Source organism: Stegastes partitus, unplaced genomic scaffold (genome assembly GCF_000690725.1).
Source record: "Stegastes partitus isolate 25-593 unplaced genomic scaffold, Stegastes_partitus-1.0.2 Scaffold12, whole genome shotgun sequence".
Taxonomy (NCBI): domain Eukaryota; kingdom Metazoa; phylum Chordata; class Actinopteri; family Pomacentridae; genus Stegastes; species Stegastes partitus.
The window spans coordinates 537,414-550,337 of NW_007577743.1; the positions used below are offsets into that span (position 1 = coordinate 537,414).

The 12,924-nt window shown below is 41.7% G+C and overlaps 1 protein-coding gene across 1 annotated transcript; it reads right to left on the bottom strand.

Annotated features, from left to right (window-relative positions):
* Positions 1–661: 661 nt before the first annotated feature.
* Positions 662–12,918, bottom strand: itih6 (inter-alpha-trypsin inhibitor heavy chain family member 6). Its single transcript, XM_008288276.1, has 17 exons — positions 12,811–12,918; positions 12,093–12,128; positions 11,091–11,245; positions 8,482–8,592; positions 8,088–8,335; positions 6,862–7,031; positions 6,653–6,769; positions 6,377–6,548; positions 4,617–6,236; positions 4,482–4,514; positions 3,744–3,761; positions 3,597–3,644; positions 3,478–3,507; positions 3,286–3,381; positions 3,067–3,180; positions 2,588–2,971; positions 662–921 (listed from the first exon to the last, which is right to left on the bottom strand). Exons 1-17 carry the CDS (start codon positions 12,916–12,918, stop codon positions 662–664), a joined length of 3,720 nt encoding a protein of 1,239 aa, XP_008286498.1.
* Between the last annotated feature and the right edge of the window lie 6 nt (positions 12,919–12,924).

Consider the following 12,924-nt stretch of genomic DNA (forward strand, 5'->3'; position numbering starts at 1 on the left):
TGTGTTTCTGTTTGACGATGCAATCGTGATTTCCCAGGTGAGTAACATTTGTGGGAAGATTATCTATACATACGTACATGAATATTTTATATACACTTGTACTACAAAATACACCTTACAGAATGATACAGTTTTTAATAATTACAAATGATTCTGAAAGAAAAGACTTTGACTAATAATCACTCCATGATGAAATACAAGAAGAATCCGATAAATAACTTGTGAACAGAGTTAGTGTGCAAGACGTTTTGGAGCAAGCGCAAACCCCTGCAGCACAAATGGACATTTTGTAGTTGCTATGCGACCGAAAGAACATTGCGTCTCTGTCATAGATAGACAACACAGAGCTTGAATCCGGTTCAAATTCAGTGATGGAGAAGGCACAGAGGCACCATTCAGTCCTTCACTATATTTGTACAACCACACATCATTATTCCTTCATATCCAGCTTCCTCTCGCACTGCAGTCTCTAATCTGTCACACCCTCCTTTGTAACAACACATGTGTTCCTTACAGAATCTCATTCAGCGATGTGGTGATGTGTCATATTTGCCCGGTCGGGTCCCAGTTTTGGTTCATCCTTTGTCTGATAGCCATGATAACTGCTGTGACCTGAGCTGTGCAGCAGAGGGACAACAAAGTGGAGCTGACTCAGCTAGAGTTACGCATGATTCACCACGTAGCTCTCATATGAATGACCCAGAAGTCTCTGTACCTCTGCCTTGGGCACCACCCAACACTTGCCTAGGTGGCGTTTTCGCACAGAGTCCTTCAGTGTCTTGTCATGCAAGGTGACCGGCATGTGCTCTGATCCCAACCTCAGAAGCCCCCTGGCCAAAATTTCTTCGTTTGCTCGGTAAACTCCTCCATCCAGATGGTCCTTGACCAGCGTTACACTCATGTCCACATGCTGAAACTGGCCTGTAGACACATAAAGAGCAGCACTCAGAAAAGAACCTACTTCATTTTCTCAAGTACTGCACTTATAACTTTGAGGTGTACTTTCAGGGAAAGAAGCTATAGTTGTTAGTTGCTTTCCAGGTTATTCTATTTTGCAAAAAAACATTTGAAGTGAATAAAATAAACTGCACTGTTGAATGTTAACCCAGTGGTGCTAACGTGCTGAGCTTGCAGTGGTGGAAGAGGTAGTCAGATAATTAAATGATGTGAAATACCAGAATGTGAAATAACTCCATTACAAATTAAAGTCCTGCATTTAAAATGGTACACAAGTATGAAAATACATATGTGAAAGGTGGTTGAGGAGTAGCAAGTTTTAATAACTTTCTAAACTGTTTCAGTTCATGACATGACTAAAGCATTACACAAGAAAAAACAAACAAATTACGTATTCCATCCATCCATCCATTATCTATACACCGCTTATGAAATATAGGATCCATTTACTTCAATTCTTTCAAGGTATGGAACCACTGGACTTAAGAGGCCAATATGCAGCACTTGAGGCATAAATATAACAGCAAACAACCGCTTGCTATGTAAAACTATAACCTAAGTTGATTAATGGCTTGCTGGAGTCCCACACCCTCTGTGCATTTTATTGTCTAAGATTCTTTGTGTTATGTTTTAGAAGTCAGTCTGGCTGCACATTTGTGATAGTGGAAGTTAGTGCATGTGAATCCCTCCCATTGAAACTTTTGGCCCTCCCTGTGCTCAGTGACCTCCCACATTTCACTGGATAAGTCAAAGTGCAGTCCAGCCTTAAGCCAGTGCCCCAAAAGCAAAGGAATTTAAAAAGCAATTTATTTGTGTTATTTGCTTATTTTATGTGCACTCATCGAACTGTTTTAATCTGATTCTCCTTCTCTGCTTTTGCCTGTTTAGCTTCAGTCTTTGTGCGTCTGTTTCCACTCATGAGTCTGCTTCAATCCGATGGCCAGCAGAAACAGACACACACAGAGTGGAGCAGATATGACTGCAGAGAAGGAGAGACAGTTAAAGTGAAGATAACCTTATGTGAGTTGACTGCAACATTGTATTTTACAATGCTGGCGTTGGCTAATGGCTTTGACTGTATTGTTTTTGTCTACTTTACTCTCATGTACACTGTCTTTCTGGTTGTAAATGAAAGTGAATGGTAGAGGAGAGGTGTGGTTGACGTGACTATTTGTTTTGGTCTGAGATGCTGATGTTCTACTGACATCCAGTGTTTCTGAATGTTGCACCCAAAACCTTTAACTACCTATACAGTCGTAGAAGTAAAAAATATCCTGAAAAACCTTTCAGGTTTCCTTCCCTACAGCAGAGGTTACTCAGGTCACCCTGCAGAAAGGTTCAAGTGTCAATTAGGCCTACACATTGCTAAAAAAGTCCTGCAGGAATGAAACAAGTAAGGTTCTCTGAATATCCTCAGAGTTCATTAAGGCTCTCCTAATTCTAAAAGAGTATGAGCAGTAGTGAAAATTATTTCACTTGAGTAAGATTTTGAAAGCATGGCTTTTATCTGCAATTAAGTATTTTATATTGTTATACTGGACATTTTACCAAAAATAAAAACTCTGTATACATCTTTCTTTATAAATCTACAAATGTGGAGGCTGACAGTGGAAAGCTGATGTGTACGTACCCAATAGGCCTTGGGTTGCTTCAGAAAGCCCCCGTCCATCTGTGATGTAAAACCCCAGGTGAGCCATCTGCAGATAGCTGGGGTGTTTATAGTGGTGAAACAGGACCAGGAACCGCACGCCTTTGGCCAGCTCGATCCAGCAGCTCCGATGGTTGTCTACAGTAACCATCACACCCTGCCTTGTCACCGACCCCTGCTGATTGATGGGAAGGATATCCCGTCCTTCACCTTCCACCACTACTGTGTCCAGTGACAGTGTGATCATGATGTCACCAGAGATGCCTGTGGCTGAGGAGACGGTGAGCTGGTCAAAGTAGGTTCGGGAGCGGTCTTCAACACCGTGCTTGGAGGGAGCCCCAGTTAGGTGGCCATCAACGATGATCCCTTGAAGAAGACAGGAAAAAGTAGATATTTGGTAACACATCTGAAAAGTCCTGCAAACACCCAGAAGACATGCAATGTTAAAAGTCTCTGCATACCTCTCTCTGGGTCTTCCAACAGTCTGAGAACATCATTAGCCCTGCCGTCTACTGTGAAACACAGGTTCTGATGCAGCTTTGGTAGCTGAACCACAAAATGAGGATCTCCATCAACTGCAATAGACAATAGTGAGGTGAAACATGACCTGAATACATAAATTACTCAAATAATTCTTAGGGTGTAATTACAAGCAAATAAATGAAATATAGATTTTTGACCTGAGGAGGAGAAGACCCGGACGGTGCTCAGTCTGGATGGAGGTTCTAAAAGCACAAGACATTCAACTAAAGGACAGTCCTCCTCACTCCCAAGCACTGAAACCAATAACAGGACTAAACATATATTGCAAGCAGCATCCCTGCAATGAATGCCATAATATCTAAGACATGCACCTTCCAAATACTCACCACTAAATGTCTCAGTGTCTGCAGTATCATCCCCTGAAAACAAGAGTATTTGTATATAAACTTTACTGGTCTAAAAAGTAGCTAAAGTGCAGATCTGCTTCTGATATACACTGAAAACTTACAGGCATCGTAGCTGAGATCGTAGTCATAGTCATAGGTTGCGTCGTAGTCTGGGAAACGTAAGCAAATTATGCAAAAATGAGTTCAGTGCATGTGCTGCTGTTCACTGAAGTATGTTGGTTTTTGTGGGAATTAACATTGATACTCACCTTTCACAAGGTCAATATCTAAAAGAAAAGAAACACATAAGATTACTATATATGACAGTAGGTCATAAATAAACAGACTTTTACTTACAAGCGATGTTTGAATCCTGGGTCTAAGCACAAGCGAATACTAACTTTTAACATGACTATTTATGTGCATTTGAAGCCTGCGCATAGGCCCATGCTCATCTGGTGGGGCTTGCGTTTTTTTTTTTTGTTTGCTTGTTTGTTTGTTTTTTGCCATTTACAGATTTCTGCTTTTTGCCACTTTAAAAACCTACTGGACAAACAGAAAATTGTTAAATATTTCATTTAGAAAAGCAAAGATTAAGAAATGTAGAGAATATTAAATACAATTTCTTCTTTCATACTTTATTAATCACATCATGATCAGTGTTGGGGTTACTGCATTAAAATAAGTACATATTCAGCACTGCTTCTTCCTTTTTTAAAAATAATGAACTGCTTTACCTATTTATTCCCTGAACAAAGTAATTATTCACATGACTTATTACTCTTGCATTACCTTATAGCATCCCATGAGATGCATTGTCATGTAAATTGCAAGTGGACCTGAGGTTGGTAACCACTGACTTTCATTTAGTTGTTTAATACTTTAAACTAGGAAATGATTGTGATTATTTGTTCCATTGCTGCATTTAAATACATGTATACCAGATAAAACATTTAAAAGCTGAGAAGAAAGTGATTTATTGGTATAGAGGGGAAGTTCAGTCTTACCTTTTCTCTGAATCTGAATGGAAGTAGAGACATCTAGTGGACAGACAAGGAAAATTCAATTATGGATAAATATACAAAGTCGGCACAAAAAGGCTTTGATTGTAAATTAGACAGACGAGGGAGTGTTTAACCTACCCAGAAGTCCCGCTGCCTCCCACAGTCGTGGCCCATTTGTTACTCCAGGCATAGGAGCAAAGGTAGCAGACACCAGGGTGGCGATTCGCTGGTCTGTTTCAGCATCTGAGTTTGTGTTGTTGCCCTCGACAGCTGGAGCTGGGGCTGGGGTGGGAGAGGTGAGCGCAGACAGCATCTCAGGTGGGACGGTGGTGATTTCAGGCTGATGAACATGTGGAGCAGATGTGGTTTTGTTGTCTGCCTCTGTGTACAAATCAGTCACCTTGACAGGAGGGAGAGCTGTCCTCACTGTACTGGGCTGTTGGGTAAAAGGTGCAGGCTCAGTTCTGACTGACCCAAGTGGTGTTGAGGTACTGGTGGTAAATGTTGGCATTGCGGTGGTTGTTGTTTTCATTGCGTTGGCTATTGGTGTCGAGACTTTTCCTGGTGCAGGGGGTGGCGCTGTTTTTAAAGCATTAAGCAGAGAAGTGGATATCCTTCCAGCTGGAGGAGGAGAGGCAGTTTTGGAATCATTTTGGGAAGGAGTGGGCTTTCGACCAGAGATTGGTGCTGGGCCAGTTTTGGTGGAGTTTGGACTGGAGGTTGTAGCTGATTTTTTGGATGGTGAAACCACAGTTTTTGCTGTGGTAGTTGGAGATGAGTTCTTTTTAGGTTGGAGGGTATTTGGAGGTGGCTGAGGCCGGTCTGGTTTTGCTTTGTTAGGCCTGGGGCTAGATGGTGAGCTTGGCTTCTTCACAGCACCTGCAGCTGATACTTTGTTGGTAGTGGTAGCTGTAGTTGTTGCTGTTGTGGTTATTGTGGCAGCAGAGGTGGGTTTTGCAGTGGTTGGACTTTGAGATGCTTCATCTGCATCTGGCTTAACTACGACTAAAGAAGTGACTGGTGTCACAAAATTATATTTGAGTGAGAGGTTTGTGGCTTTGTCTGCCAGTAGCCTTTGAGTTGCAGGGTCAGTGGCATTCAGTTTGGCCAGCAGCAGCTCTTTGATGGTGAAATATGCCCAGAGACGATGCACAAAGCTGGAGATCCCTTCTAAACCTCCTGAACAGTCCAGCGAATCGGTACTCCCGTTACGCTTTGCATGGGAAATAAGCACATCATTTTCCACTTTCATACGCTGCTTTGAATCAGTAGCTGAAACTGACACCTTTAAATCTTTGACCCCTGCTTTAACCCTCCCAGCCACAACCAACTCAGAGCCTTGAAAATAATTTGGGAAAAGGGAGCGAGTGATGTCAAATGCCTGATCATCCAAATAAGACAGCTGGATGTCGGATAGCAATGGGCTGGCTACTTCATCATAGAAGCCCTTCAGCTGCAAGGCTGCATCTGCATCCTCGTACACCATCCTGGCTACACCCCGGTTATCCAGTGCCAGGCGTTTGAGAAGAAGGAAGTCTGCATCATCTCCAAAGGCGAGGCCAAACAGAGAGGCCAAGCCCAAAGCCTTCTTGGCGTTGCTTAGGATGGTGTCACCAGACGTTACTCCAATAGTCGCTTCCCCATCAGTAAGGAAAATTACCAGAGGGACACGATGGGATGAGAGGCGGCTGGAAGATCCAGAGGAAGGAGGGTTGACAAGCTGAGCAGCTGAAAGCAGAGCTGCATTGATATTGGTCCCTAACGCAAAAGAATGAAACAAAAGAGATAATCCGTCTTAAAGGTACAAAGCAAACAAAGATTAGGAAGATAGAAAAAGGATCCAAAGGCCAGATTTGAATACAATGTTACAGCTCAGACAATATCGGATTTCAACTCACATCCTTCTGCGATAATCCTCTTCACAAACTCTCTGGCGTCTCGTACATTCTGCCGAGTTGCTCGCACTGTTCGACCTTTCTTCCAAGTGTGAACCTTGTCTGAGAAGGTGATGATGTTGAAGTGGTCTCCTTCTCTAAGGTCCCCAAGGATGGTGCTCATGGCCTGTTTGGTCTACTGACAGAAACTCTGAGAATTAATAATCTATCTTTAGCAACCTTCTTCATCTTTAAGATCCTGGTGTAGTTGTAGTCATTGAAGCGATTTGTCCACTTTACCTGCTTTATCTTGGTGCCTATCATTGAGCCACTCACATCAATGACAAATATAACATCCTTAGGGACCACAGGAAGGCCTCTAGGTGCAAAGTAATGCACAAAGTAGCCATCATACACCTGATAGAGGTCAAGAAAAGAGACAAATGAAGGAGGCCACCAAAAATCATAGCATGTGCATGACGAACCAGAAGTGAGAAGATGCTGCCGACCTGGACATCACCCATGAGGTCTCGGAGATTCACATCATACTGAATAATGAAGTCTGCATTAAGACCCTTGGAAGAAATACTGTTCTGCTGCTGTGGAGTCGGACTATAGTGAACTCGAGCACAGCCAGCACTCCTCTCAACACGAGTGGAGGAAGGGGCCTCTGTTTCTCCTGTAGAAAAGAAGTACACGATTAAATCCATGTAGTGATAAATAAAACAGCTAGAGTCCCTTTGCAGCCTATTAAACACCTAAAAACTCATCACTGTGTATCACAGTTACATATTTAGCAGTTTTTTCTCCATTAAATTAATCCCCACATGCCTTAAAATGCTGAGATGCAACTCTACACAGTAACCTCAACGGTCGCTGCAACTCGGGCACACCAGCTCACATAAATGTCCGCTAAAACACTGTCAAACTGCTCCACACTGCATAATATCAGCTTATGGTAACAGAGAAAGTGATTCTGAAGAAGAACACTGATACAGAAAGTCCCACTCTGCAAATTGACAGGATTGGTTGCTTAAGTTTGGTACATATGAAATCTGGAAGTCTGAATCTTTGTCAGACTGTCATCAATACACTGAAGTTTGAAAGTTGAAAGAGGTGGAAATACTTGGCATTGCCTGCTTTTGTTGATCATCATATGTCTTCTCGCATCTAAAAAATACCATGTGGGTGCTTTTAGAAGGGTTAAAAAAAACAACTTGATTTTCACCAGAGGGGGATCTGTAATATTTATAATGCAGAGTACATTTTTTAAAACATAATGAAATCCACAAATCTTGATAATATGATGGGTTTTTTCATGTTTTATGCCTGTTTTTTGACTGGAGAGTGTGACTTAAAGGAGTTTTCACACTGTGATGACAGACTTTTGTTATCCTGTTTCCAGTTGTGCTAAGCTAAGCTAACTGGTACATAGCATACATTAGCTAAGCTAACTGGTACACACGAATGGTACTGACCTTCTCATTTAAAACTCACAAAGAAATAAATCAGAGTTCCTCAATCTATTTTTTTCTAAACACTATTGCTAATATGAGCAGTTGTGATTCATCTCAAGAGTCCAGAGTCTTCCTAAAAACCTTCCTCTTTCATACATTCATTGAAGGGTACCGGTTACATAGTGTTTTTTCTGATAGTGTGAGAGTATGAAAGGGTGATTTTTCACTTTAAAAGTTGTACAAATCATGTATTTACTATATCCTGTTTCAGATTGTACCTTGAGCGGTGTTGGAAAGCAGTCGGCTTGTCTTGAGAGGAAGTACTTTAATAAAACTAATGCCTGTCCTCTCCGTTACATCGATGTCTAAGGTGAGGTTCTGCACAAGCTGTCCAGGCCTCAAACCCAAACTGAGCTCGTAGCGGCCAAGTCGACGGGGTAGCAGCTCCTCATAGGAGAGGAAGAAGGACATCCGAGCTCCTGACGGCACACTCACCGCCACTCGAAACTTCTCAATTTCCCGCTCTCTGCAACACCGCAAAGCAAAGGGGGAAGAATGTAGTGGATGTCAGTTAAAACCATCAGCATTAGTGTTGGAAAACAGAGAGAATGACAGTGGAAATTTAACATGTGGTCACTAAAGGTAACACAAAAAAGTTTTCCAAGGACTGACTTTGTAGCGACAAGTCCGGCTGTTTTTCCTTGCTTCTTAGCAGCGTCGTAAATTTTCCTGGCAGCAGCTCTTTCCTTCACCTGGGCTACATACACCTTGCCATTGGAGGTGCTGATGGGAAAGAGGAAAGAGGAAGAAGAAACAGCTCTCTGTGTGACTCACAGTAGCCAGATTATGTTACAGTCAGAAACACGCCTGGGCTGCATTGAGCTGTTGACCTTGATTTACTTTATGATTTACTTTATTTTTCTCCTTGTATTTCCAGGGCGATCACAAAGCTGCTTCACAAACAGCCGTAGTGCTTGTTTACACACCGGGTTCATACCATGTGGAGGGGGAGGCGGGGGTCACAAACAGGGTAAGTGGAAAACAGTAATTTCCCTTGAAAAACAGCATTAATGAAGAGAGATCTCCGATGACGCTCCAGGGGAGTGCCGCCGTGTTGCAAAAATACCAACTAAAAACCGCTGCTCAAAACGCCATCCAGTCCACATGCGGCGTACTTCCTAGACTCTGGTGACCGCCGCTGTCACGTGACGAGGTGCTAAATTAAGGTCAAGTCCTTTGAACAAATATATCCAAAGAGAAAAAACATCAAGACCTAACTAAAATAAACCCACAGGTTTGAAGCGGGTCTTGTTTAAGACACAGAGCAGAATGGCATGAGAGAGCCGAGTGGAAAATGAAGGTGCTTGTATTTATGTGTGTGTGTGTGTGTGTGGGTGTGTGTGTGTGTAGGGGGGGTGAAGGGATGGCTGTGCATCAGCGACCTATACACACAGAACACACAGTGCTTAGTTTCAGATGCAGAAATGCCAAAGAACTAACGCAATGCCACAACTTTTTTCCTCTGGGTATTGGGCGATATGCAGATGGTTGTGTAGGTGCTGAGTGTGTGTGAGAATACGTGCGACATGTGTATGAAGGAAAAAGGGTGAGAGAGAAAGAAGAAATGTGAAGGATCATGGTTGTTAAAAGCCGCATGCAGGACACACGCACATACAGTAGATGTAGACGTGTGTCTGTAGCGTATCTCAACTGGCAGGCTGCCTTAGTAAACTGTGTGGGGGAGAAAAGGGGGACTGGGCAAACTCCTGTCATTTTCTCTATTAACTTTCTGACTTCCATTTACAAAGCCTGGTATTCATCTTCCCTCTGGTTCCCCCTCCTCCTGACCTGCTTCCGCTCCCAAACCCAGCTCCGGGCTCGCTGTTTGGCCTGCAGTGTTGACTTATTTGTTTTGTTTATATTTAGTATTTTTAAAGGAGGGTGGTTTTCAGCCCTCTTACTAATCAAATTATGCATCTCCTCTGCACCAGAATTCTCCTTACATAACTTCTCTTAAGTTTTATTTCTGGATTCTTTCCATCAGCGAAAACATTACTTTTACTTATTTCAATTTCTTACCATATGGCAGGGAAATATTATTTCTACAGGCAAAAAATAATATTTCTCTGCCAAATTCAATACTTTCAACCTAGAAGGTGTGGATTTTTTAAGGTTAGTTTTAAAGGTCCACTGTGTAGGATTTAGTGATATATAAACAAAAATATAATATTCTGATGTTTTTATGAGCATAGAATCACCTGACAATAAGAATAATTATGTTTTCATTACTGCCAGAGGTTTCCACAGTAACCCAGAGCAGACAAACTAGTAACTAGCCATGTTTCCATGTAAGTAGCTGGTAAATGTGAAGCAGACTTTTAAAATGCTAAAAAGCCTATTTCTATTAACTGTTTAGAGCAATTAGCCTAGGCTAAGTGGTGTCTTCAGAAGGTGGCGCTATAGGCTACATGAATGCAATAAACAGCGTAGAAGAAACTGGAAATGAAACCTGTTATACTCTAGCTGCCAAAAAATCTTGAAGATGAAAAGAACAAGCAAAGTCTTCATCTACTAGAAAAAATGGAGCGAAGTCTTCAGAAATTCCTCATTTTCAGTTGTTAAAGTTGTAATTGTTCTTTCATGTCTGCTGGTATTAGTCATGTTTCATGCTGAACAGAGACGAAGACAACGAGAGAAGTGAAAAGATGATCAGTCGCATAAGTTAAATGTTCACTATGGTCAAAATGGCGCTACATTGTCCTTTACGTCAGAACTTATTCATAAAATATGTTTTCAACCCCCATCATGCATGATAAGTCTTTTTTTTTTTTTTTTTTTTAACTCCAAACACACTTTGTGTAAAAATTAAATTGTTTTTGCAAAACTGGGGAAGGTTTTTCAAAATTTTTCTCTATTAACTTTTTCTTTTGTGATACTTCAAACTGTGAATCAAAACATTATGGAAAAACAACTACCAGCTCTAGAAAGACTTTTTACTGGTTTTCTTGTTTTTAAAGGCCACAATAAGTTCTCCAACATGCCTGAGACATAAGAAGGTTGTTGTTATTCAGCTTGCAATCTGCATTTCCAACACTAGAGGCCACTAAAGCTCACACACTGCACTTTAATAGAGTCCACATTACAGTCAGTGACACAAGGAGTGGTTCCGTTTCATGATATTCACAGTGATGCAAATCAAAGATTGGCACTCTACCAGACAAATGTCACTGTGGGTAACAGACGGACACAGCAGGAGACTTGATGATCATGGACTGACTTACATGGTGAAGTTAGAGATGAAAGCGGAGGAGGGAAGGTCCACCTCAAATGCAGCCTCCTTAATGATGGGGAGCTGGTTCCACACTGAGCTCTGGACTGTAGTAACAGCATAGCGGGACACCACTGAACACTTCACATGGTAGTCTGTCACCTTCAGCTGATGACACAACAAATACATGTATCGCTTTAAAGGTTGGAGGAGAAAGCATGAAAGTTGAGGAGTCATGGGAGACGTTGTTCTGGTCCACTGAATGCAGAAAAGGCCGGCTTGTTGAGATGACAGAGCAGATTTGCCACCTGAATGAAACTTATTTAGATCCAAATTCCAAATTTATAATGATGTGTCACCACCAGTCACGTCTAGCTATAGCAACCATGGATGTCAGGTTAAACTCAATGTACTACCCTGAGAATTGGCGGAAAAAAAGAAAACAAAAAAAAACTGTTAAGCTTCACACATGAATCTTATTTTTGTCTCATATCACAGTTTGCACTGCATGGCTCTGATGAGTTAATGAAACAACACAAAGCAGTTCCCTGCATGGTGTCTCTGCCCTCCTCTTGTTTACTTGGGGAATGCTGGTGCCTGCTGAGACCAATCTGGTCAGTGCCGGCCACATTACTGCAGGACGAGGCGACAGGCGGGGCAGGAGAGCCACATCAGGCCTCCGGCTTGCTGGTATTTAGGAACGCTGTGGTTTGTGCAGCACAGACAGAATTACTGTAAGTTCGCAGGGAATTGCTTCACAGTTAGCATTGAAGCAAAGTGAGGAGCAAACCACAGTGGAGCCACTGAGATGTTTGTTTCCTTGTTGGTAAAACTTTTTCTCCAGTTTACTTTCTATGACCACCAGAGCCCAGCTGTTAATTTTTTAAAAATGCTAATTCTGTGTAATGTGCAAATGTATCCACAGGTATGTTAAAAATTCTACAACAGGATGTTTTCGAGGAAAAATCAGATTAATATTTGACATTTCATGCACAATACAGATACACAAACTTACCACTGGCTTTGCTGGTTTGCTTTGACGTTTTATTCTCTGGAAAAGAAACAAGGCAGCAAGTGAAGAAAAGCTCATTCTTTTTCTTTTTCTTTTTTTTTTTTTTTAAAGAGAGTGATACTTGTTTTAAAAAAAACGGCACATAGCAGCGGTTCTGCTGTATAACAAAATTTCCAAGTACCACAGTGTGTTCAAAATGACCTCTTTTTGGAGTAATCTCGACAATCTGCGTATGTGAGGGCTGGGTCAAGATTTTGTGTCAAAATAGTCTGAATCAAAGCCATTCACGAATGGAGGGGAAGTGCAACTGGAAATAAATGCTTTCACTGTACACAGGGCCTGCGAGGGCTGCGTGGTTTGGTCTCAAATGTTAATTCTGCACACAAGTCATTGCTGTGTCAATACATTACCAAACATCCTGTGCATTGGTGGGAATTCAGCATAAACACGTAGCTTTAGGAGTGGAAACTCCTTGAGGGAAATGGAAAAGTGCATCATTTCATAAAACACAGGATTATATGATAAGGTTTGCCTGTGGGAAAAGCTGCCTTTGTTTTATTCAGCTGCAAGCCATCACTGTAAGAACATGTCTGTGCTCACTAGTAACATTTTGCAGAGAAATATCTCTAAAAGTGTTTGTGAGGTAGAACTATACTGATCATTGGAGTTGTGTGTTTCAGAAATAAACTGAGCATTTAAAAAAATAAAATAAAATTCTCACCTGTAAATGAATATTTGTGCCAAGGTGTGCTTCATAGTCCCTTGATAATCCCTCTTGCATGTGCAAAGTGAGGAAAACTAGAACACACTGGACTTTTAAAAACATCATGTCCGT

Bases quoted from the DNA above. Each gene is read 5' to 3' on its own strand.
- itih6 (XM_008288276.1), bottom strand. From the start codon at position 12,918: ATGATGTTTTTAAAAGTCCAGTGTGTTCTAGTTTTCCTCACTTTGCAC. The intron at 3,181-3,285 runs GTCAAAAATCTA...TGTCTATTGCAG, and splicing joins CCGGGTCTTCTCCTCCTCAG to TTGATGGAGATCCTCATTTT. The intron at 922-2,587 runs GTACGTACACAT...ATGTGTCTACAG, and splicing joins AGCAACCCAAGGCCTATTGG to GCCAGTTTCAGCATGTGGAC.